The sequence below is a fragment of the Aquarana catesbeiana genome, linkage group LG13 (assembly GCF_042186555.1).
Source record: "Aquarana catesbeiana isolate 2022-GZ linkage group LG13, ASM4218655v1, whole genome shotgun sequence".
NCBI lineage: Eukaryota > Metazoa > Chordata > Amphibia > Anura > Ranidae > Aquarana > Aquarana catesbeiana.
This window is the reverse complement of record NC_133336.1, coordinates 196,197,783-196,225,286: the sequence shown is the minus strand read 5'-3', so window position 1 is coordinate 196,225,286 and position 27,504 is coordinate 196,197,783. Positions and strand designations below refer to the sequence as shown.

Here is a 27,504-nt window from a genome sequence, read left to right as displayed (position 1 = left end):
AAATCTCTATATTTAAATACGAATAAGAAAAATATGGAAAAGCAAGCTTGTAAATCTGGTATCAGCTGAAAGAAAAAGCCTTTAAAACCCATGTAATAAAAGTGTGTAGGGTAACATTTTAATTGCTCAGTTATTTTTAAATCTCGCCCTCCGGCCTCTGTCCGCATTTTTCTATTTTCAAGCAAGAAAGCGAGTTTTTCAGGTCCTACACGCAGCCTGACAACATCTGTGAAATCTCATCGATGTTATTCACAGCTATGCAGATGACAGATGAACATTGTTTTCTTTTCCATCATGATGACAGATCTCCAAATCCTTATACAGCAGAGCTGGAAACCTGAGATTAGATACTTACAGGAGGAGAAAAGTGACAACCCCCAATAATGGTGTCATCCAAGTCCTAAAATCACTGCCCTGTATGGCTGGAGGACTCTGCTCCTTCTATATAATTCTCCTCTCCTGAAATACTCTGCTGGAGGACTCTGCTCCTTCTATACAACTCTCTTCTCCTGAAATACTCTGCTCTTCTGGAGGACTCTGCTCCTTCCTCTAAATCTGTCTGCCTGTTTTGAACCCCATTACCAAAAATTAATAATTCCTCCCATCCAGGATTCTTCAGCAAGCTAATGATTGACTTGCATCACTAAAAGCTAATGTTCTGTAAAACAGATCTTTAATCTAAAATAATTAACAAAATACGGGCAAGGGAGCTGAAACCAAACTACAAAATGTTTATAGTGTGTACAGAGTTTATTTTTTATTGGAAAGGTCACCTTAAAGGTGATGTTTATAGAAACCCATGCTTGCTGTATCATGTTTGATCAAGAGAGACTCCCTCTGCCAAGATAAACCCCAATACATGCTAAGCAACCTGGAGAGTGTTTATGCTCTTCGAAACCCTACTGACCCATAGACATGTTTTGTCCATTATGAGGGGTTCCCACCATCCCTGTGCTGAGTTCCCTGGTCTGTACACCTGCTGTGCCCATTATGAGGGGTTCTCACCATCCCTGTGCTGAGTTCCCTGGTCTGTACACCTGCTGTGCCCATTATGAGGGGTTCTCACCATCCCTGTGCTGAGTTCCCGGGTCTGTACATGTGCTGTGCTCATTATGAGGGACTCCAACCATCCATGTGCTGAGTTATTGGGGCTGTGCATCTGCTGTGTCCATTATGAGGGGTTCCCACCATCAATATGCTGAGTTCCCAGGTCTGTAGACCAGCTGTGCCCATTATGAGGGGCTCCCACCATCCCTGTGCTGAGTTCCCAATCTGCAAGAAACACTCTTTATCCCAATACGCATTATGGTAGATAGAGTTACTGAACCGAAATCTCAGACACTGTTATCCACCTTCTCAGCTATCTCTTGCAAAGTACAAAACACCTCCTCCTTGTGTGATAGAGAATGGGAGAGCGGGAGATGTTTGTAGACCAAAATTAACAGAGTAGCCTTGGGTGACAACGCTGCTCCTCCATAGATACCGTATAGAGAGAGCTGTCACCTCAGGACAGGAAGTGTGTTCCGGTCAGGAGAGAAAAAAAAAAAAAAAGGAAGAAGGGGGAAGAGGAAGCCTGGAAAAAAAAAAAAAAGGGAAGGATGAATGCATCTTAAGAACAGGAGGTAATAGTTATAAAATATTTGTTATTTATTAATCTTGATAATATTAATAAAAATAATTATATTATTATATATATATATATATATATATATATATATATATAATTTGATTTTATTATCTCACAGAAGTGAGTACACCCCTCCGTCACATATTTGTAAATATTTTATTCTATCTTTTCATGTGACAACACTGAAGAAATGACACTTGTCTACAATGTAAAGTAGTGAGTGTACAGCTTGTATAACAGTGTAAATTTGCTGCCCCCTCAAAATAACTCAACACACAGCCATTAATGTCTAAACCGCTGGCAACAAAAGTGAGTACACCCCTAAGTGAAAATGTCCAAATTGGGCTCAATTAGCCATTTTCCCTCCCCCGGTGTCATGTGACTCGTTAGTGTTACAAGGTCTCAGGTGTGAATGGGGAGCAGGTGTGTTAAATTTGGTGTTATCACTCTCACTCTCTCATACTGGTCACTGGAAGTTCAACATGGCACCTCATGGCAAAGAACTCTCTGAGGATCTGAAAAAAAAAAAAAGAATTGTTGCTCTACATAAAGATGGCCTAGGCTATAAGAAGATTGCCAAGACCCTGAAACTGAACTGCAGCACGGTGGCCAAGACCATACAGCGGTTTAACAGGACAGGTTCTACTCAGAACAGGCCTCGCCATTGTGGACCAAAGAAGTTGAGTGCACGTGCTCAGCGTCATATCCAGACGTCTTTAGGAAATAGACATATGAGTGCTGCCAGCATTCCTGCAGAGGTTGAAGGGGTGGGGGGGTCAGCCTGTCAGTGCTCAGACCATACACCGCACACTGCATCAAATTGGTCTGCATGGCTGTCGTCCCAGAAGGAAGCCTCTTCTAAAGATGATGCACAAGAAAGCCTGCAAACAGTTTGCTGAAGACAAGCAGACTAAGGACATGGATTACTGGAACCATGTCCTGTGGTCTGATGAGACCAAGATAAACTTATTTGGTTCAGATGGTGTCAAGCATGAGTTGTAGCAACCAGGTGAGGAGTACAAAGACAAGTGTGTCTTGTCTACAGTCAAGCATGGTGGTGGGAGTGTCATGGTCTGGGGCTGCATGAGTGCTGCCAGCACTGGGGAGCTACAGTTCATTGAGGGAACCATGAATGCCAACATGTACTGTGATATACTGAAGCAGAGCGTGAGCTCAGGGGTGTAACTAGAAATAGCAGGGCCCCATAGCAAAATGTTGTATGGGGCCCCCTGCAAACAGCCCCCCCCCCACAGCTGCCCTAGTGTCAATGCAGCGTGACCTGTGCCACATACAGCCTCACCTATGCAGAGGAAGAGGCAAGCCACCCGGATCAGCAGAGAGCGGGATTGCCCGCTGTAATAGCTTTCATTTGAATTTCCTGTCTTCCCGGGGCTCATCGTCACATAGCCCCACCTCTTGGCCCGACGCCTTTGATGACGTCACATGTCCCGCATTGGATCGGCGTTCTTTCTATCAAAGGCGCCGGGCCAAGAGGTGGAGCTATGTGACGTGAGCCCCGGGAACACTGGAAGTTCTAATGAAAGCTCTTCCATCGGGCAATTCAGCTCTCTGCTGATACGGACAGCTCGCCTCTTCCTTTCCTCTCTCTTCCCCTGGCTGGGAGACTGTGCCGGCGGTGCTCTTATCCTCACTGGGCCCCACTCGGCTGCGGGCCCCATAGCGCTTGCATGGGTCGCTATGGTGGTAGTTACGCCCCTGCATGAGCTCCTCCCGAGACTGGGCTGCAGGGCAGTATTCCAACATGATAACGACCCCAAACACACCTCCAAGTCGATCACTGTCTTGCTAAAGAAGCTGAGGGTAAAGCATGCCTCCAGACCTAAACCTTATTGAGCATCTGTGGGGCATCCTCAAATGTAAGGTGGAGGAGCGCAAGGTCTCTAACATCCACCAGCTCAGTGATGTCATCATGGAGGAGTAGAAGAGGACTCCAGTGACAACCTGTGAAGCTCTGGTGAACTCCATGCCCAAGAGGGTTAAGGCAGTGCTGGAATATAATGGTGGCCACACAACATATGGACACTTCGGGCCCAATTTGGACATTTTCACTTAGGGGTGTAGTCACTTTTGTTGCCAGCGGTTTAGACATTAATGGCTGTGTGTTGAGTTATTTTGAGGGGACAGCAAATTTACACTGTTATACAAGCTGTACACTCACTACTTTACATTGTAGACAAGTGTCATTTCTTCAGTGTTGTCACATGAAAAGATAGAAGAATATATTTACAAAAAATGTGAGAGGTGTACTCACTTGTGAGAAAAAAAAAAAAAAAAATTATATTAATAATATTGTTTTATTAAATTTCTTTTTTTATTAATAATAATAATAATAATAATAATAATAATATTATTAGTAATAATACTACTAAGTAGTAAAAATAAAATACTACTAAATAAAAAACAAAATATTTATATTATATACATTTTTAAAAAATTATTACATATACAATACATAAATATATGTATAAGATGGTTACTATTATATTTTTTACATTTTCTCCCCCCCCCATATGCGTTGTGTCACCCGTTAACATTGCGTTAGGGCAAGCAGATGACATGAATGGGCTTCCAATGCGCCCAAACGTGCCTAAAAATATCTGGCATGACTCTTATGTAACGCAACCCAAGGCAACGCCCAACCTACATAACTTCTGCAAACCTGCCGATCCCACAACTTAAAAACAAATTCTCTTTTTGATTTATTTATTTATTTTTACTTTTTTTTTTTTATCCGCCTCGTGGCCTTTCCATTTTGATTAAACAGTCAAGTTTTTGACATCCTGCAGACCTCTCCAGTCCCACCGCCCCAACCTTGTCCAACCTGTTGCAGTAATGCCACGCCCGCCGACTCCTCGCAGGACGCTGTCACAGTAGACGTGTCTTTTTTTTAAAAATTTTTCCTGAAAAGTATTTTTGAATTTTTATCAGTGTTGTCCAATTCTGGACTGACCCAAAGAGTGGAAATTCTGCATCACGGGCTGCGACAGGGCTGCCGATGCGGCAAAAAATGGGCGCTGTCTGAGCGGTCGTGGGCCAGAATGAAGAAACTGCATTGGAGTGGCGCGGGGGGGACATAATTCACCCCAAGAGCAATGCAATTTGTCGCCTATGGCGTCAGGTCGGTCAAACACATGATAAAAAAAAAAAAAAAAGAGATATATATATATATATATATAGATATATATATATATATATATATATATATCTATATATATACACACACACACACACACACACAGGGGTGCGTTTTGAGCGCCGCCAATGGCTAGTATGAACACGCTCTCATCTGAGGTGCATTAAGCCGCATCAGAACATGTGGCAAAAAATGTGGCTATATATAGCCACATTTTTTGCCACATGTTCTGATGCGGCTTAATGCACCTCAGATGAGAGCGTGTTCACACTAGCCATTGGCGGCGCTCAAAACGCACCCCTGTGCATGCAGGTTATGCGCACACTAATCTGGTGTAAATGACCCCCCAGAGAAGTACTGATCAGCTCGGACCACTAGGGGGAGCTAGACAATAATATGGAGAGAATAGGAACACGCCCTTTTTTTTTTTAACAACCCGTTGCACAGGACTGTGTAGTGCTGCGGCACCCTGCGCCTTCACAAATGCAAAGATGTGGGCGTGGTGTGGCATAAAAAAAAAATAAATACATTTATACACTATATTAATATATATATAACATTTTTAAAAAGTCATAATAATAAATAATAATAATATAAACAGGGTTGCTGTTATTCATTCAGGGTTCCTTTACCTACAAACAAACCAAAAAAACAAAAAGGGGGGGGTGTAGAAAAAGCCTCCGCTTTTTCTTTTTTTTTTTTGAAACGCGTCTCACGGGACCGTATGGTGTTGCTCCCCCCCCCCACCTGCTTTCAAATGCGCAAATTGCGGGTACTTTACTGATGCGTGCCATAAAAAAAAAAAAAAAAAAAAAAATTAAAAAAGGGGGGGTTACTGTTATTAATTCGGAGTTCAGGGTTGCCGTGTCTGCAGGAGACGCAGAAAAAAAAATGCCTGCCCCTTTTTTTCGAAACGCGTCACACAGAAAAAAACGGCATTGTGCTGTGGCACCATATGGTTTTGTGCGCGCAAAAATGCAGGCATTTTGCTGATGTGTGGGGGCGCCATAAAATAAATAAATTAAAAAAAAAAAAAAAAAAAAGACACCCTCGCATCATCCGCTAAAGTGCAACGCGTTTTGCCTGAGAGTCAGAAATGTGTTCCCGACCCACACATTTATGAACATAACCTGATTTGCGATTGGAAGCAGATTGACCACTTTGTGTCAAATTTGTCAACAGGACAGAAAGCGAGGGGAAATCTTCCAGTGGGGACACCGATATGTCACCAGGACAGGAAGCGAGGGGAAATTTCCCCCCACGGGGACACCTGTTCCAGCAACAGTGGTGGCCGTACACGTTTCAAATTTTATAACCTGATCGATGTGCAATTGGATCAAAACGATCGAATAGAAACGCAATTGCATATTTTCCCTTCCAGTCAATTTGGACTTGATTTAGGGCGATCAAACTGAACGGATTGGTCAGGGTGGAAAGTTATCGATCTGATTGCATCAATCTGCAGCAGCACTCAGATACGTAGTTCACAAATACGATCGGATTGTTAGACTACATGGTGGGAATAGAGATGCAACCGATTATTTACAATCTTACATTATGATTGTATCAGAATTCACTTCCCCCGTGTATGTCATATCGATTGAATAGGTTGTCGGTTTAGAGATTGATAATTCCTTTTAGAAGGGATTGATTGATTATAGAAGTGTGTATGGCCACCATTAGGCTGACCATACATTATACAATCTGATTGTACCATCTCCTTTAGAACTTCCATCATATTTATGTAGTGTAAGGGCTCACTTGATTGGATGGATTAGGTTTGCCCTCCTATAATATAGTTTTGATGAATCTAAAAGGAGATCAGTACCATCAGATTGTATCGTGTATGGTCAGCCTTATGGTGGCCATACACACTTCCATAAAAGATCAATTTCTACTGTGGTCAATCTCTACCTATAGGAATAATCGCTCTATAGTCGACAAACCCATTTGATCGATATGCCACACACTGGGGGGGCGGAGTGGATTGCGATTGATAGTCGATCACGTCTCGGTTTCCACCATCAGAAAATCTGACAGATCCTAATAAGATCATATCTTGGCGGCACCGATTGATGTAAATAAACGACACCCTAGCCGGTCGACTCTGAGACTAAACCGATCGGAAGGGAAGTTACGGCTGTTTTCGATCATTCGCTGATTTTTTTTTTTTTTTTTAAATGAATAATAAAAAACAAAAATCAGACGTGTGTGGCCACCATAAAACAGGGACTGTACAGTGTATGGTCACCTACACGATACAATCTGATTGTACAATCTCCGTTAGGACAAACCTATTCTATCCAATTGGATCTAAAAACGGAGATTGTACAAATCAGATTGTATAGCGCAGGTGACCCAACGTTAAGGGCGTCCAACCAAGAACTATAAAATAGATCTGATTGGATAGAATAGGTTTGTCCTATTATATCGTTTTTGGTTGGACATCCTTAACGTTGGGTCACCTGCGCTATACAATCTGATTTGTACAATCTCCGTTAGATCTGATTGGATAGAATAGGTTTGTCCTATTATATCGTTTTTTTGGTTGGACACCCTTAATGTTGGGTCACCTGCACTATACAATCTGATAAGACAAACCTATTCTATCCAATCAGATCTAACGGAGATTGTACAAATCAGATTGTATAGCGCAGGTGACCCAACGTTAAGGATGTCCAACCAAAAACGATATAATAGGACAAACCAATTCTATCCAATCAGATCTATTATATCGTTTTGGTTGGACACCCTTAACGTTGGGTCACCATGGGCTATACAATCTGATAGGACAAACCTACTCTATCCAACCAGATCTATTTTAAAGTTTTGGTTGGACACCCTTAACGTTGGGTCACCTGCGCTATACAATCTGATTTGTACAATCTCCTTGATTGGACAGAATAGGTTTGTCCCGTTTTGGTTGGACGCTTTACTTTGGGAGAGATCTCTTCTCAGTTCTTATGGTGTCACCTGGACAAGAAGTGAAGGAAATCTCCAAACGGGGACAATACTTTTTTTTAACCCTTCCCTACCCCAAAAAAAAGATTTTGGTGGAAGTAGTGGGCACTTACTGGCGTATCGGTAGTAAAAGTCGTTGTCGGCGTTGGTCTTGCTGTGGTTAAGTTCCTGGTGCCAGGCGTTGGCGTCGGTTTCGCTGTCGTATCGGACGAAGACGGCGAAGAGGATGATGGTGACGGCTTCCAGGACCAGGCAGAAGACGGGGAGCTTGACCCTCATGTTGGTGGAGTGGTGGCCCATGGTGGGGACAGAGGAGGAGGAGAAGGTCCGGGTGGGAAGTCGGTGGAAGTGTGGATCCTCTCCGGTGAAGACATTGAATCTTATGGCAGAGATGGCCCCGCCCCCCTCCTGCTAACAAGGACTCTCCTGTGTGTACGCCCCCCCCCCCCTCCCCCTCCCTCCAGACCTGCAAGTCCCGGCAAATATCAGATCCAAAGGTCTCCCGATGGGGAAATCGCACCTTCCTGATCCTCGCCTGACAGCTGTCACCGCCATTAAAGCGACAACGCAAGATTAAAAAAAAAAAGACGATCGGAAATAAGAGCTGATTAACTTTTAAGTAAAAAAAAAGAATTAAAGGATTTTAAAAAATGCCTCCTATCTTCACTCCGGCCGCTTGCGTTTTTAAAGCTCCATTGCAAAATCGCATAAGATTTGTGCCCCCCCCCCACCCCCGGTTCACACCTATGCGTTTTTTTTTTTTTATAGCAGAAACGCACTGCAGTCCATTAAACATTTCTAATGGATCTACTTCACATCGGTGCGATTTGGGCGTTTTGAGATGGCGAATTTTTTTTTTCTCGGAAAGAACTTTTTTCCCAGCAGAAGAATTTTTTTGCATTTTTTTTTTTTTATATATGTAACAGACTGCAAAAGACTGCGTTACGTTTTTGATGCGTTTTTATTTTTTTAAATTTTTTATGGCTAATAGGAAAGTATAAGGGTGGTTCACACCACAAAAACGCACTCTGGATCAGTTCCGGATGCGTTTATGCACGTGCGTTTTTTTAAACACGTTTTTGACGCATTCCATTTCGTTTTTGTTGCATTTCCGATGCGTTCCGGATGCTTTTTTTTTTTTCCTTTTGTAGGACCGGTTCACACCGCAAAAACGCAGTCCGGATCCGCTCCAGATGCTTTTCTGCATGTGCATTTTTGACACATTTTTATTGCGTTCCAGTGCGTTTTTGACGTGTTTTTTTATTTTTATGGCTAATAGGAAAGTATAAGGGGCAGTTCACACCGCAAAAACGCACTCCGGATCCGTTTCGGATGCATTTATGCATGAGCGTTTTTTTAAACACGTTTTTGGCACATTCCAGTGCGTTTTTTATGCATTTCAGATGCTTTTTTTTTCCTTCTTTTGTAGGGCTGGTTCACACCGCAAAAACGCAATCCAAATGCTTTTCTGCATGCGCGTTTTTGACATGTTTTTAATGCTTCCCAGTGTGTTTTTGATGCATTTTTTTATTGCTAATAGGAAGCTATAAGGGCAGGTTCACACCACAAAAACGCACCTCAGATCCGTTCCAGATGCTTTTCTGCATGTGTGTTTTTGACACGTTTTTAATGCGTTCCAGTGCATTTTTGATGCGTTTTCGATGCATTCTAGTACCTTTTTTTATTCTGGTGCGTTTTTGATGCAGCCCAGTGCATTATTTTTCCTCTCTTTTTTTCTTAGGGCCAGTTCACATGCAGTCCAGTGCAGTTGTTTTTTTCTGCATCAAAAACGCATGGAAAGTAGGTTATATGGTTTCCAATGGCATAGTTCACACCGGTGCGGTCAGTTCCAGAAAAAAAAAACAGGCTGCATTTTTTCTGCACTGAACTGTACTGAAACGCAGTAAAACGCATCAAAAATACATCAGAACGCCTCAAAAACGCATCAAAAACGCACTGGAATGCACTGGGACGCATCAAAAATACCCCAGTACAGTGAAAAAGAATCAGGAAGGGCCAGTTCACACCACATGCAGTCCAGTGCCGTTTTTTTTTTTTTTTCTGCATCAAAAACGCATGGAAAGAAAGTTATATGGTTTCAAAGGGCAAAGTTCACACCAGTGCGGTCCGGTTCCAGAAAAAAACAAGTAGGACATGCTGCATTTTTCCTGCACTGGCCTGTACTGGAATGCGGTAAAACGCATCAAAAATGCACTGGAACGCACATGCCCTTATTTAAAAGTGTCGGGAAAAAAAGAGAGGGGGGGGGGGGAATTCACCGGAACACATCAAAAATACACCGCATGCAGAAAAGCATCCAGACTGTTTTTCTATGGCGTGAACTGGCCCTTAACCTTAAACAAGGGCATGTGTGTTCCGGTGCGTTTTTGGTGCATTTTACAGCGTTCCAGTACAGTTCAGTGCAGGAAAAATGCAGCATGTTCTACTTTTATTCTCTGGAACTGCTGGTGTGAATGATACCATTGAAAACCATATAACCTACTTTCCATGCGTCTTTGATGCAGAAACAAAACGCACTGGATTTCATGTGGTGAACTGGCCCTTCCTGATTCTTTTTCACTGTACTGGGGTCCGGTGCATTTTTTATGCATTTTTGATGCGTCCCAGTGCATTCCAGTGTGTTTTTGATGCGTTTTTGATGCGTTCCGGTGCATTCCAGTGCGTTTTTGATGCGCTCCGGTGCATTCCAGTGCGTTTTTGATGCGTTTTACTGTGTTCCAGTACAGTTCAGTGCAGAAAAAAAATGCAGCATGTTTTTTTTTTCTGGAACTGCAAGCACTGGGGTGAACTTTGCCATTGGTAACCATATAACCTACTTTCCATGCGTTTTTGATGCAGAAACAAACGCACAGGACTGCTAGTGTCACACCAGTCCAGATGCGCTCCAGGTGCTTTTCTGCATGCCTGTTTTTGATGCGTTTTTGGTGAGTTTTTGATGTGTTTTTGGTGCATTTTTGATGCATTTTTGGTGAGTTTTTGATGCGTTTTTGGTGCATTTTTGATACATTTTTGGTGAGTTTTTGATGCGTTTTTGGTGCATTTTTGATGCAGTCCAGTGCTTCCCCCCCCCCCTCTTTTTTTCTTAACCTAAAATAAGGGCATGTGTGTTCCAGTGCATTTTTGGTGCATTTAGGTGCATTCCAGTGCGTTTTTGATGCGTTTTACAGTGTTCTAGTATAGTCCAGTGCAGAAAAAATGCAGCATGTTCTACTTTTTTTTTTTTTTTGGACCTGGAACGCACTGGTTAAAAAAAAAATGCATCAAAAACGCACCATATTTGCGTTTTTGGTGCTTTTTTTGAGTCATATGCCCATTTTTCACAACCAGAAAACGCAGCTAAAATGCATTAAAAACATGAAAATAAATGCGGCAAAAAACACATCATTTTTTATAAGTTTCTAATGCGTTTCCTTGTCGCCTGTGCAAAACGGACATGTGACTCAAAAAAAGCACCAGAAATGCAAACGCGGGGCGTTTTTGATGCTTTTTTAAAAAAGTGTTTAGATGCCTTTCTTATGCATTTTTGGTGCATGTTAAAAAAAAATGCCCCTTCCTATTGAAATTAATGTAAAACGCATACAAAACGCATCAAAAACTGCCTGTGTTTGCACATCAAAAATGAAAGGAAAATGCAGCAAAACCGTATAAAAAACACACAAAAAAAGCATGTGCCTTTTTTTTTGTCACACATGTCTATTTTTCACAGGAGCAGGCAACCAGAAAACGCCATGGAAACGCATCAAACATGCCATTAAAAGCATAGGCGTTTTTTTAACCACGTTTTTGCAATGAAGCAGCGTCAAAGCACAGAGCTCGCACTTATGAAGGTTGCGGTTGATGCTTTTTTTTCCGTATGCCTTTTGCTAATTTTTTACACACATATTCGATGCGTTTTTAATGCGTTTTGCTTTTATGGGAGATGTTCTGCCGGAAAAACCAGCAAAAATGCAGCAGAAACACATCAAAAATGGAAGCACTGCATTTTTGGCTCGATTCGCACACACAAAAAAAAATTCATTAAAAAATGCAAATCGTGGCAAAATCGCGGCAAAGTTGCAGTAAAAAAAACATCAAATGTTTTGTGTTTGTGTTTTTTTTTACTGCAACTTTGCAGCGATTTTGCCACGATTTGCATTTTTTTATGATTTTTTTTTTTTTTTTAATTTGTTGTTGGGCAGATTACAAAATGCAAACGTAAATCGCGGCAAAAGTTCTGTAAAAGCGCAACATGCGTTTCTGCAGCTTCTCCATTGAAGTTTATTGTCCCAAAAAATGTAAAAAAAATAAAAACAATAAAGCAGCGTTTTGCGTTTAATAAAGTCCCTGACCCCTTCCAAAAACGCAGAGGCATGAAAATGCATTGATGTTAGCCCGTGTTAAAAATATTGTCCTGTATTTCTGCAAATAGCATGAAAAAAACACATTTGTGTGAACGGAGCCCAAGATGCATTTTTGATGCGTTTCCATTGAAGTCTACAGAACCAACCTGCTGGGGAGGGGGAAAAAAAAGGCCCTGACCCTTTCCAAAAAAAAACAAAAAAACGCAGCGGTGGAAAAAAGCACAGTCGTGAACGTGACCCATGGGAAACCATGTTAAATGGACTGAAGTGCGTTTCTCCAGAAATTTAAACCGCACTGAAAAACGCATAGATGTGAACCAGGCCTCCCCCCTCCATTCTGGAAGGTTCTAGAAAACTGTGGGCTGAGTGTGAATATTGATGTGGTCCCAGCCAATCTCTAGGGAAGGGTGCCCAGAAGGTGGCTGAGGAGAGTATAAATAGCTTGGGGCCTGGAGCGGAGGGATTCTGGTCCAGGATGAGGAGATCCCCGGGGCCTGAGGGGCTGCTGCCCCTACCCGGTTCACACTAGAATGCGACGCGAGAAACCTGCGACCCATTCGCGTTCGAATCGCACCGCCCCTTGCAATCTGTTAATGCCCTGCAATGTTAATGACAACGACCAATGCGATCCGGTTGCAGTGCGTTTCCAAACGTAGTGCATGCAGAATTAATGGGCTCGGACAGCACCGCACTGAATCGCATGCCATTTGCACAGGAATGCGATGCTCGTTCGTTTTTGCGATTTATAGCGTGAACTCAACATTCAAAGATCGAAGTTTAAGGCTCCATTTACACTGGTGACGAGCGACTTTGGACACATGAAGTTGCATGAAAAGTCACAGCCCACTGATTTCTCGTCAAATTTGTTTTAAATATAACAAAGACAACATAACAAAGACAAATTGAGTACATATAAGGATGGTGACAGCCCACCGATTTCAATGGCACCCGTTCCTATTTGAAAAGGTTCCTGCTGTACCTCGAAGCAGCGCTTGATGCGATTTTGAAGTCGCATCAAAGTCGCACTGGAAATCGCGTGACTTTGGAGGCGCACCCGAGCGAGATTGATCGCCAAATGCAACGACAGGCGCTGGTGAACAACTGCCAGCTCGGACTCTAGAGAACCCCCCCAAGGGCGCCTTCATATGTGGCATTTTTTTTAATCGCGCCACATTTTCTTGCGTGCGTTTTTTGTTTGTTTTTTTGCAACATGCCTTTCAATGGGCTGCCCTACGTGCGACAAATGCGCCAAAGTGGCTCATGTACCTTTTTGGGGATCGATTCAAACGGAGGATTCCGCGAACGTGCGTTTTTTTTTTTTTTTATGCGCACTGCTCTTTTTGTTTTTCGCACTACACACACATATATTTCAATCGGCTGCCCTGCGTGCGACAATCGCGGCATAAGTAGCTCGTGTTTCCTTTTTTTGGGGGGGGGGGGCGTTGATCTTTTGCGCATTCTTTAGACGCCTGTTTTGACGCATTTTAGCAGTAAACGGTGCTGCAAGCCAGGTGCGTATTTTCACACTTTTGCGCACACATCACGAAACGCTCGGGCGGGAAGGCAGCTTTAGCATTGTGCATGTTTCGCCGTGCTTGTCGTGCGTTTTTTTTTTTTTCAGAGTTCCTATGACAGTCCTCCTCTCATCACCGACCAATCAGGTGGTCACAGGCGACAAATGCGTCTTTCTTTTCTGCAGCACGAGGATCTTTGTATTAATCGCATTACAGCTGTGTCTCTATATCATGTGACATTCCATAGATATCAGGAGATGCTTCCTTTATGTTAATGAGAATTTAATATCCTCGTCTAAACCGCCAAGAATGTATGTTAAAAAAAAAAAAAAAAAAAATTGAACGGTTAGTTTGGAAACATTTCATCGTAGTCAGAAATGTTACACACAGGATGTCACAAAAGTGAGTACACCCCTCACATTTTTGTAAATATTTTCTTCTATCTTTTCATGTGACAACACTGAAGAAATGACACTTGTCTACAATGTAAAGTAGTGAGTGTACAGCTTGTATAACAGTGTAAATTTGCTGTCCCCTCAAAATAACTCAACACACAGCCATTAATGTCTAAACCGCTGGCAACAAAAGTGAGTACACCCCTAGGTGAAAATGTCCAAATTGGGCCCAAAGTGTCAGTGTGACAAGTGACAATTCTTTTTTTTCAGATCCTTCAGAGAGTTCTTTGCCATGAGGTGCCATGTTTAACTTCCAGTGACCAGTATGAGACAGTGAGAGCGAAATGGACATTTTCACTTAGGGGGTGTACTCACTTTTGTTGCCAGCAGTTTAGACATTAATGGCTGTGGGTTGAGTTATTTTGAGGGGACAGCAAATTTACACTGTTATACAAGCTGTACACTCACTACTTTACATTGTAGCAAAGTGTCATTTCTTCAGTGTTGTCACATGAAAAGATAGAAGAAAATATTTACAAAAATGTGAGGGGTGTACTCACTTTTGTGAGATACTGTAGCATGCCTCTATCCATGACAGTACCATGGCTGTAAATTTCACTTTGTAAAAGTCCCAGCTGTCACAAGCAATCCCGTATTTTGCCTAATATGTTGAATTCCTATGATTTTCGGCTCCATCTAGTGGCCATATGCGGTATTTTAATGATTGAGGTATTTCAGTAAAAGTACCACATTACGGCCACTAGATGGAGCTGGCAATCATAGTAAATAAAGGCAAAATACAGGATTATTCGTGACAATGGAACTTTTTATAAATAGATGTTTCAGGTGGAGGTTACTGTTAATGCTACATCATACAAAGACATGGCCCAAATCCAGCTTGTAAACTTACATGTACAGGAGACTCCAGCACTATATTACAAGAGTATCAATGCCAATCATAACATCATAAGAGCTTTAGCCAGGACTGCTGCCAAGAATGAGACAGATGTTCAGTAAAGACTGAAAAAGATCATCTCTGGTTGTCAAACAGCAAAGAGTTATAAGCAGAAGATCAGCATCTAAAAGGGGTGTGTAGAATGTAGAATTGTCCATATATATATATATCTATATATCTAATCTCTGTACTGTATATATACACACTGCATATGTTTATTTTTTGTAGTCAGGACAACAATTCAATAACTATACAGTATATAGTCAGGAAAATATCAAATATTGCACATAAATATTTTGTACTTCCACATTCAGCCAGCAGGTGGCACTGTAGTCTCCTTTTTACATCAGTAGCATTGTGTTCTTTTCAACCGTGCTTAAAGAATTACGGCTATAATTCATTCACTAGCTGCAATATCACTTTAGAAGTACTAAATAGAACTTAAGGCATGGCCCTCTCGACCAGCGTTGTTATATGTCATTGTTGCATGCCGTAAGTACAATTTAATGACCAATTTCTTTCTACAATTAAATAATAAGTTGACCAGCAGCTGTATAAATAAAAAATGTGTCTTTCTCTGTAATATCCGCGTTTCATGATCATCATGTTGGCCAAGGGTTTATTATAGCCTAGGGTTGGGTCATCATGTTAGCCAAGGGTTTATCTCAGCCTGGGGTTGGATCATCATGTTGGCCAAGGGTTTATCTCAGCCTGGGGATGGGTCATCATGTTGGCCAAGGGTTTATCTCGACCTGGAGATGGGTCATCATCATGTTGACTAAGGGTTATCTCAGCCTAAGGATGGTTCATAATGTTGGCCAAGGGTTCATCTTAGCTTGCGGATAGATCTTTATGTTGGCCATTGGTTTATCTCAAACACGAAAAAGACACAAGGCATGTAGGCCTAGTACATTATCCCCAAGCAAAGGCTTTATTAATATACAAAGATAGGTAGTATACTCACAAAAAAAGACTTGAATAAAAGCATATCTTAAAGTTCCTCCACATGGGACCATAAAACTGTCCACGTCACATGCGACTGTCCCATAGGCTAATGCGTTTTGAGGAGTTAATCTTCCTCAGGCTCTAAGGAAGTGGAACTCCTTCAAACGCATTAGCCTATGCCTCTACGGGACAGTCTCACGTGACATGGACAGTTTTATGGATGTCAGCCCTTCCTTCTCTGAGCTAGCCGCTCAGCTGTCGGCTAATTGCCAGCTCCTAACTCTCCACAGTGACTCACTTGTTGATGATATCCTGCTCGTCAGTCCTGCCAACTTAAGCCATCCAGCCCAGATGATCTCTGCCTTCGCCTTGGTCAACATCACAGAGACATCTCCTGCGTTTCTGTTAAAGACTTGCTTGGCTGAGACATTCCTTCTGGCCCCAGATCCTGCTTGCTGTTCCACTACGCTGTTCCCTGGCTTCCTGACTTTCTGGCTTGTCTGACTATCCGTTCCGGTTACCGAACTTTGGCTATGTTTTGGCTACGTTTGTTCTATTTACTTTTATTATTAAACAACTGTGATTTAACTGTACTATTGTCTCGGTCTGATTCATGGTTTCTGACAATGGACCCATGTGGAGGAATTTTAAGATATGCTGTTATTCAAGTCTTTTTTTTTGCGTATACTACCTATCTTTGTATATTAATAAAGTCTTTGTTGGGGATAATGCGCTAGGCCTTAGCGCCTTCCTTCTTTTTCATGTTCCAGTGCTTCAGATTCTCCAGTCTGTGTAAGGCAGTGAGGAGTGCATTATCCAATGCCTAAATGTGAGCTATCTTCTCAGTTTATAGCAGGAAAAGAGAGTGAAGTGTATATCTCAATAGCCTGAAGGCCTTTTGGCGATAGGACCACCACACAGACCATCACGGTGTATATACAGTAGGTGGGGGCTTACCGGACAAAGATGACCCTCACTGAAGAGAGGTCAAATAGCACTTATGATGTTTAGTAGCACCTCCATCCTTCTTTTCCTTTTCGAGATCATAACCAACGATTACACCCCTGGATATACCAGCAGATCAGTGTGCAACAAAATAAAAAAAATGATTAATAAATAAAATCATAATAATAATAAAAAATGATGCCACAAAAGAAGGAATAAACACTCTCCATAGTACAAATCAGTCAGATAAAAGCATGTTTAATAAAAATAAATGCACATACAAACAGAGATGTTGATCAAACACTTCGTAAACATGTAAAAACAGAAAATGGCAAGACTCCCAGCAGGGAAAGCAGGTACTACAGGTAATACTATTAGGTACATCTCCTCCTCCCAGAACCCCAGGTGCAAACAGGCATATGCAGGTGCCTCTAAACTGCTGATAATAGTACCCTGAGAACTGAAAGAAGTTGTTCCTCAAAACAAATTTAAGTATTTCCAACAGGAACTCATTCTGGGCTCCCAGATTTGGACAGTGTAGTCGTAAAAAGAATGCAACAAATTTTAGGCCCCACTCCTGGGGTATGGAGGTATAAATAGTGACTTCACATTAATCCCCACCAGTGGGGTCCCTTCCAGAATCACCAGACATACGAGGGCAAAGTGGAGACCATGCCTTTTTAAAGGGCAGTCTAGATATTTGCCCATTCTTTCAAAGGGCCCCTTGACTGCCAAGACAATAGGTCTTCCAGGTGGTTTAAGTGGGTCCTTGTGGATTTTGGGAATAATATAAAAGGTGGGAGTATTGAAGGTATTTACCCTCAAGAACTCCCATTCCATCCTAGACAACAGGCCCGCCTCCCTGGCCAAATTAAGTTTATTATCTAAATGGAGAACCAGGTTAGGGAAAGGGTTTCCATGTAACTAAATAAGTAGCTTGATCCCCCAGTTGTCTCCTTACCTCAGTCACATACTCACCCTCATCCTTGAGGACCACATTGCCTCCTTTATCTCTGCATTTCATCACGACATTGGGTGCATTTTTTAGCTCCACCAGTGCTTTACATTCCCCCCTTGATAGGTTGTCAATACTTCTAGTTTAAACAAAGGATTATGTCATCCTGCACTATCTGTGCTGGTGATATAGTGTAGATCTAATTCTAGTGGGTGGTATTTATGACTTCTAGTTTCCAATTTATCTCCTTGAGATCTGTTCACACTAACTCGAGGAATAGGCTCACCCATTTATTGTTTTGTACGAAGGGCATCTTTTTAGATTTAGGATTTAATCCAGTTTCTCTCCTCCATTCCTCTTTATCCTTACCTTTGCTCAATTCACCTCCATCATTCTCATTGAGAAGGGTGACTAAGTCCCTCAGGGTTTATTCATCCTGGGTACCAGGATATGTGTCAACAGTATTTATAATCGTGGTTCATTTGTCAACATTTTTTTTTAAATTATCTTTCTTAGAAATAAGCTGAGGCCATGGTCCCAGTGGGGGAGAAGAGACCTCTTTGGAGCAATTTAACATGTCTCGAATGGAGAATAAAACCTGAAAGGTTAATAACCTTCAGATCTCCTTTTTGATAATTTAAGGATTGATCAATAAATTCTTTTGGCTCCTGGTCACTTTTGTGGGTCTTTCCCTTAAGAACCCTCCTCTCCCTCTCCCCGACCTTTTTGTACCTTTATGCTCTTGTTAAGTCCCTTTTTCCTCCCATTTGCCAGATCGTTGGTTCCTTGTTCTAAAATAGATACTGCCTTTGTTCCTGATTCTCCTTCACTGTCAGAGGAGGAGGCCCCACTTCTACTAGGGGTATAACACCTGCTCCTCCCCCTGTTGACAGTGAGGTCAAAAATGTCTCCCTTCAGGTCCCTTCTAAATGTTTAGTTACCCGTTAGTAACTTCATAAAACATGGATAGTCAATTCATCCAAAAGCAAAATGGCTGTGGCTGGTTCTCACATTGCGCAGTGGCATGTGTTCCGGCTCCTTCAAATGCATTTCATCATACGTGACTTCATCACAAGACACACGCCACCACAAGGTTAGAATGTTGGCCAAGGGTTTATCTCAACCTGGGGATGGGTCATCATGTTGGCCAAGGGTTTATCAAAGTCTGGGGATAGGTCATCATGTAGGTCATGGATTTATCTCAGCCTGGGGATGGGTCATCATGTTGGCCAAGGGTTTATCTCAGCCTAGGGATGGGTCTTCATGCCTGGAAATGTATATCCAATCAGACAGGTATTTCCAATACATAGTTGTTGGTAGGCTAAAAAGACTTTGTCCAATTAGACGGTAAGCTCCCATCTGATAGGCTGATCTGGGTTGCTGCCTTGTTGACCTTTGCATGGTCTTGATTTAGTTCAACGTGCTCTATTAAACAAAAAGGAACATTGACAATAATAAATAGCACCCCGCGGTTCCTTCATCTAAAGGAATCCTCTATAATAAGTTCAAGATTTGTATAGACGTTTCTATTATTGTGATCGATGAAAAATAATCACATCAATACTTTATTATGACAGCTGTGCTATATCTTCGAGTGGAGTTTAGGGTGGACCCAAAAGTCAGAGAAGAACGATAAAAATTTCTTCCTCTCTCTAGCTGATGAAAGATTAAAAACTGAACCATGTCAGTTTGTTAAAAATAATTCCCAATAACTGACCGGAGGTACATTACAGGTCCTCACGTCATAACTTTGCAGGATGAGAAAAGAAAATTACAGGAAATATGCCTGAACCGGGGGTGCAGAGCTTTTCCTTTTTGGCGCACCATCCTCTTTGAGAAGGGGTGCGTTTCTAACATTAAGTGAACAGATCTAGGAAGGTCAACCATCAAACAAGCCACCTCTGATCTCCCTTTTGAAGTGCCCATTCCAGGACTTACAGAGAGCAGAGAAGGAAAAGCTCTTTACTGCTGGTAAAGGCAAGTCAGGGGCACTGTTGTCACACAAGGGGCAAACTCTAGTTAAAAGTTTCTATATAATTTTGGATTGAGAGGGAAGAATTCCAGTACTTTCTGGTTTGATTGCTGTCTGTGTTCTAAAGTAGGAGATTTAAGACCCCCCCACCTTTACACACAGATCCTGAATCTGATCCCCTTTTTACACCCTAGGTCAGACCTCCTCGTTACACTCAGACCCCTGGAAAAGAAAATGGTCTTCCCCCACTGTTGCCACAAGTTGAAAGCTCACAGTTGTCTAAAACAGCCTTTTTTTAACATGGAGGAACCCTTAAAATATCGTCCTGTTTTCAGTGAACCCCTGTTAATAATGACTAGATCTACTGCTCATGGTGCATTAGCTTGATAGTCTTTGATAAGAATGCTGTAAGCATAGTCATTGGGAAGAATGTCTGTTGCACTGTTTGTCAGTGGGAAAAATGTCCCTTACATTGGTGGTCAATGAGAAGAATGTTCCTTACATTGGTGGTCAGTGGGAAGAATGCCCCTTACATTGATGGTCAGTGGGTGGAATGCTCCTTACATTGGTGATCAGGGGGAAAAATGCCCATTACATTGGTGGCCAATGAGAAGAATAAACCTTACATTGGTGGTCAGTGGGAAGAATGCCCCTTACTTTGATGGTCAGTGGGAAGAATGATCCTTACATTGGTGGTCAGTGGGAAGAATGCTCCTTACATTGGTGCTCAATGGGAAGAATGCCCCTTACATTGGTGGTCAATGAGAAGAATAAACCTTACATTGGTGGTCAGTGGGAAGAATGCTCCTTACTTTAATGGTCAGTGGGAAGAATGCTCCTTACATTGGTGGCTAATGAGAATAATGCTCCCTACATTGGTGGTCAGTGGGAAGAATGCTTCTTATATTTGTTGACCAGTGGGAAGAATGCTCCTTACATTGGTGGTCAGTGGGAGGAATGCTCCTTACATTTGTGTTCAGTGGGAAGAATGCCCCTTACATTGATGGTCAGTGGGTGGAATGCTCCTTACATTGGTGATCAGGGGGAAATAACTGACCGGAGGTACATTACAGGTCCTCACATCATAACTTTGCAGGATGAGAAAAGAAAATTACAGGAAATATTTGTTGAAGCAATGGTCCACCAGCTTTTCGGTCATAGATGAGCATACATAACAAAAGCCCGCAGCATCGTTTGCCTACATTTGTGCCAAAAGTTGCCTGAACCGGGGGTGCAGAGCTTTTCCTTTTTGGCGCACCATCCTCTTTGAAAAGGGGTGTGTTTCTAACATTAAGTGAACAGATCTAGGAAGGTCAACCATCAAACAAGCCACCTCTGATCTCCCTTTTGAAGTGCCCATTCCAGGACTTACAGAGAGCAGAGAAGGAAAAGCTCTTTACTGCTGGTAAAGGCAAGTCAGGGGCACTGTTGTCACACAAGGGGCAAACTCTAGTTAAAAGTTTCTATATAATTTTGGATTGAGAGGGAAGAATTCCAGTACTTTCTGGTTTGATTGCTGTCTGTGTTCTAAAGTAGGAGATTTAAGACCCCCCCACCTTTACACACAGATCCTGAATCTGATCCCCTTTTTACACCCTAGGTCAGACCTCCTCTTTACACTCAGACCCCAAATTAGACCCCTCTTTACACTCAAATCTTAGGTCAGACTGCCTTTGCACTCAGACTCCAGGCCAGACCCCAAATGTAGACTCAGACCCCAAATCAGAGCCTCCTTTACACTCAGACCCCAGGTCAGACACCGAATTTACACTCAGACCCCAAATCAGAGCCTCCTTTACACTAACAGCCCAGGCCAGACCCCTTTATTCCTCTTTTATTTCTTTGTAAAATAATAGGTTTCACCTTTTTTTATCCTTTTTTGCATCTCAATGCTGCTGATCTCCTGCAGCCTCTTTGCTTCCATTTCCCGTCTGCATGCACTCCAGCGATGGTTGCATTGCATTTATCAGGCCCTGGCTTCCTGATGGTGAAAACACTGGGCCATATCGTCTAATGTGTGTTGAAATGCCCACTTATACACAGGTAATGAATCATAAAGGCGGACAGCTTGGCACGGTAGAGGAATAATAAAGCTGTAACACGACATGTCCTTTATGCCAGTCAGCTCTTGTTTTCCCCTAAAGAGGATATTGCAGAGGTTATATTAAATGGCCACGGTGTTTACATGTAAACTGAAGCCTCTGCACAAGGTTTATTTAGCATACAGACAGTTATGCAACAAGTAGGTGTGATGTGAATAAAATCATCATAAAGGACCCAAAGAAGAGGAATGCACACACATAATCTGATTGTAAAGCCAGACACACAGACTGCATACCATGGCCTCAGCTCTGTGATCATTTATCCATTATTAAATAAGCAGTGGACATACCTGAGTCTGACCTGGAGTACAGCAGAGCTCAAACTGGGAGAGATAGTGGCATCACAAGGAGCATGCACATAGGAGGAGAGAGCAGAGTGACAGAAAGATGAGCTCATCGGTCTACTATTTCTTCTTTCATTGTCCAACCACAGGCTGGGGAAGAAACAAGACCATTTAGTGTTACATTGCAGTCAGGTTTGCCCTCCTATTATACACCAGCAAAGACATCAAAATCCGTGTAATGGAAGAGTAGACTCATCTAGCGCGGAATCTTCACCACTGGTAATCGGGTGCATTTTATTGTTAATAGGGTCCTTCTTCAGGTGTCATCATGGCTGCCTGGGTGAGGTAGCCACTTCAAATTGGCTTTCCAGCAAAGCAGCCTTCCCAGAATTCAGAAGATCCCAGCAGCGTGGTGACGTCAGAAAGAGGCAACCATTCTACTGCCATGCGGAATCTGCCAGTTGTCACTTGGAGGATCGGTGTGTTGCAATGAAGTCAGATTAATATAAAATGATATAAGGACCAGCAATAATGCCCCATGCAAGGTCAATAAAGCAATATAAAACGATATCCTCCATGCTGGTAAAAGATGGCCCTGCATGGGGCAAGGAGCTAAATTTCCCATGTGAGTGGGGCCTAAAGGTTCTTATTTATCTTGGTCATGATATAGCTATAGTGAGACCCTTTTAAATTGGACTTGTTCTGTAGTGTTAAAGAGGTTTCATCAATCATCCAAATACACTTTATGACCAAACTTTGTGGACTCCAGACCATCATACTTACATGAGCTTGTTGAACATCCCATTCCAGAACAATGTCCATCAATAGTTTTTGGTCCTGTTTGCAGCTACATCTTCCACTCTTCTCGGGAGGTTTTTAGCAAGAATGTGTCTGGGGGAATTTTCACCCTTACAGCCAAAAGAAGATTGGTGAGGTCCGGTAATGATGTTTGATGAGAAGACCTGGCTCACAATTGGTGTTCCAGATCATTCTAAAGATGTTCAATAGGGTTGAGGACAGGGGTCTGTGCAGGACAATTGCGTTCCTCCACACCAAGCTCAAACCATGTCTTTATGATTTGGCCACCATTTATGAGGTCAGGTATTGATGTTGGATGAGAGGACCTGGCTCACAATTGATGTTTCAAATCATCCCAAAGGTGTTCAGTAGGGTTGAGGTCGGGGCTCTATGCAGGCCACTTGAGTTCCTCCACACCAAGCTCATAAAAACGATGTCTTTATGGAGCTGGCTTTGTGTATAGTGGAACAGTCAGGCTGGAAAAGAAAATGGTCTTCCCCCACTGTTGCCACAAGTTGAAAGCTCACAGTTGTCTAAAACAGCCTTTTTTTAACATGGAAGAACCCTTAAAATATCGTCCTGTTTTCAGTGAACCCCTGTTAATAATGACTAGATCTACTGCTCATGGGTCATTAGCTTGATAGTCTTTGATAAGAATGCTGTAAGCATAGTCATTGGGAAGAATGTCTGTTGCACTGTTTGTCAGTGGGAAAAATGTCCCTTACATTGGTGGTCAATGAGAAGAATAAACCTTACATTGGTGGTCAGTGGGAAGAATGCCCCTTACATTGATGTGGAATGCTCCTTACATTGGTGATCAGGAGGAAAAATGCCCATTACATTGGTGGCCAATGAAAAGAATAAACCTTACATTGGTGGTCAGTGGGAAGAATGCCCCTTACTTTGATGGTCAGTGGGAAGAATGATCCTTACATTGGTGGTCAGTGAGAAAAATGCTCCTTACATTGGTGGTCAGTGGGAAGAATGCTCCTTACATTGGTGCTCAATGGGAAGAATGCCCCTTACATTGGTGGTCAATAAGAAGAATAAACCTTACATTGGTGGTCAGTGGGAAGAATGCTCCTTACTTTAATGGTCAGTGGGAAGAATGCTCCTTACATTGGTGGCTAATGAGAATAATGCTCCCTACATTGGTGGTCAGTGGGAGGAATGCTCCTTACATTTGTGTTCAGTGGGAAGAATGCCCCTTACATTGATGGTCAGTGGGTGGAATGCCCCTTACATTGATGGTCAGTGGGTGAAATGCTCCTTACATTGGTAATCAGGGGGAAAAATGCCCATTACATTGGTGGCCAATGAGAAGAATGCTCCTTACATTGGTGATCAGTGGGAAGAATGCTCCTTACATTGGTGATCAGTGGGAAGAATGTTCCTTACATTGGTGATCAATGGGAAGAATGCTCCTTACATTGCTGATCAGTGGGAAGAATGCTCCTTACATTGGTGGCCAATGAGAAGAATGCCCCTTACATTGATGGTCAGTGGGTGGAATGCTCCTTACATTGATGGTCAGTGGGTGGAATGCTCCTTACATTGGTGATTAGTGGAAAGAATGCTCCCTAGATTTGAGGTCAGTGAGAAGAATACCCCCCACTCAACTTACAAATAGCTAAAAAGATGATTGGTGTCAGTGGGAACTTATCTAAAAGGTATAAATTACTCATTGCTCCAGGAACCCCTAGCAACCTTTGAAGGTTCCATGGAATCCTGGTTGAAAATGACTGGTCTAAAATATCAGTCTTCTTCCCTGGAAACACCTAAACCCATTCACCTGGAGGGAAGTCCACATGCATTTGGTCTTATATTGAAGATTCTTCAGTTCTAACAAACTGAGAAAGCTACTTATATGAGTGTTGAAACTCCACCAACATTACGAGACAAGTCCCATAGAAAAGGACTAAGTCCTACCAGATAAAAATTCAAATAGTTCTCCATATGAAGAAAATAAAAAAGTTAATTATTCACACTGAAATTCCTCGCTCCCTCCCAACTCGCCGGCTGTATTATCATACCAAATACTCATAAAGGAAAATTGCGAATGTCAGCTGGCGGGGACTGGAAATAATTAAAGCTCAATCATGAACCCTCTTTCATGTACACAGAGGTTCCTGCTGCTATGTTCCGGTCAGATCAGAGGGGACTTGTTTTCATTTTTTTTAGACTTTTCCTTTTGCCTTGTGTGTGAATGTTCTCTGAAAACTGGCAGCCAAGTCTTTTCCAGGCTCCTCGCCTGGACTGGCTTACTCTGATTTCCCTGCACACCGTGAGCTTCTCACAGTGTGCATTTAAAGCTTCAGCAAGTCAGAGACAGCCCACCTCATTTTTGCTGGCTGTCCCTGGCCTGTCCCTTTCATTCACTGGCTCTTAGTGCTCTCAATCATGGAGGCGCAACATCACATGAGGGCATTACCTGGGTCGGTCTGCTTGCAAATGGCCTACCCGCCCATCAAGGCATTTTGATATTTGCATAACTCCTCCCACTGCTTGCATTGGGGCTTGAGAGGAGTACTGAGGCAGGGTGCTGTGATGTTTTCAGGAAGCTATGTACAGCACCCTGTTGGCTTCTCCAACCAGTCATAATCTGCCTGCGTTGCAGAGAGATGTACAGAGACCCAGTCAATAATAAGCTATGTGATAAAAAAGGAAATGTTTTATTTATTTATTTATTTTATATATTATTTTTACATTTATTCTTATTTATTTATTCATTTAATATATATTTATTTATATATATATATATATATATATATATATATATATATATATATATATATATAATGAAAAATAATATAAATTATTAATTTATTAATTATTAAATTATTTTCAAATAAAATATAAATACATAAATTATATTATATAGTATGAATATAAAATATAAATGTATATAAAACTTTTTTAAAAATAAATAATAATAATAATAATATTTACATTTACAAATTATATTATTTTCTTTTATATATATATATATCTATATCTGAATATATCTATATCTATATCTATATTGATATATAGATATAGATATCTATATATCTATACAGGTATAGATATATATATATCTATATATATATATAGATATATATATAGATATATATATACATTTGGGTGCCTTTATTTTGAATGGCATCCTAAACGCGATGCGATTCTGCTACGATTGTTGTTGCGCAGCAATCGCGGCAAACCGCTCCTTTAAAAAAAGATGCGAAGAGTGTCATCCAAAAAGGAGCAGGAGCTTCCTTTCGGGTGACAAACATGCATATGTGACATGTAAAATTGCACAACAATCGTGCTTTGAAAATGATAGCTGAATGGGGCAGAAACGTCAGATTTAAAGACTTCCTCCCAATCTCCAGCCCTTTTTTTGGAGCTCTACATTCAATAATGCAATAATAATAATAATAATGCCAAAAGCATCTAATAAAAATAATATGTGGATTCCATCTATTTCCTGTGCTCAGTCACTCCCGCAATAAAAGTTATTCAGTTAATAGGATAATTAGTGTCATGTCGCAGTTACACATTGATGGAGAACTCCCGAAAAACAAAAAAATAAAAATGTTTTCTTATTTTCCTCCGCCAAAAATTCATGAGGTCATGTATGAAATACGACCCGCTCTTTGGTGTTTTTATGAAAAATGAACTGGATAAAAGAGGATGACTAATGATGGTTGTGTCCTTTAAGAAGCCGCCCCCACCCAAAAATTAGATATCGGTTCTGTGTGGTTGGCGGGAATGTGAATTGTTCAGCGGATTCTTATATCCCACAGAGAATTCAGGGTTGAGAGGTTATCGAAAAAAGTCAAAAAGTTATGTTAAAGATAAATAAGGGCATTAGAGTGTAAGCTCTTCTGCTGCAGAGACTGATATGACTGGCTCAGCGTTCCCTGTACAACGCTGTACAAAACAGATTTACATGTATACAAAATAAATACAATTATATATAAACCAACAAAAATAGCTCACTTCAGCATAAAAAACAAACTGTCTTTTTTGCCAGAAAAAAAAACACACACTGAACTAAATATACAAACCAATGTACAGTATCTCACAAAAGTAAGTACACCCCTCACATTTTTGTAAATATTTTATTCTATCTTTTCATGTGACAACACTGAAGAAATGACACTTTGCTACAATGTAAAGTAGTGAGTGTACAGCTTGTATAACAGTGTAAATTTGCTGTCCCCTCAAAATAACTCAACACACAGCCATTAATGTCTAAACCGCTGGCAACAGAAGTGAGTACACCCCTAAATGAAAATGTCCAAATTGGGCCCAAAGTGTCAATATTTTGTGTGGCCACCATTATTTTCCAGCACTGCCTTAACCCTCTTGGGCATGGAGTTCACCAGAGCTTCACAGGTTGCCACTGAAGTCCTCTCCCACTCCTCCATGATGACATCACAGAGCTGGTGGATGTTAGAGACCTTGCACTCCTTCAACCTCCATTTGAGGATGCCCCACAGATGCTCAATAGGGTTTAGGTCTGGAGACATTCTTGGCCAGTCCATCACCTTT

The 27,504-nt window shown here is 41.7% G+C and overlaps 1 protein-coding gene across 1 annotated transcript in view; it reads right to left on the bottom strand.

The window, feature by feature from the left end:
• Nucleotides 1-8,159, bottom strand: part of RHBG (Rh family B glycoprotein) — a gene marked incomplete in the record, with an annotated part of 31,759 nt that extends 23,600 nt beyond the window's left edge. Inside the window, 1 exon segment of the mRNA XM_073610172.1 lies at nt 7,856-8,159. Within this exon segment, the coding sequence (XP_073466273.1) occupies nt 7,856-8,042 (187 nt within the window).
• Between the last annotated feature and the right edge of the window lie 19,345 nt (nt 8,160-27,504).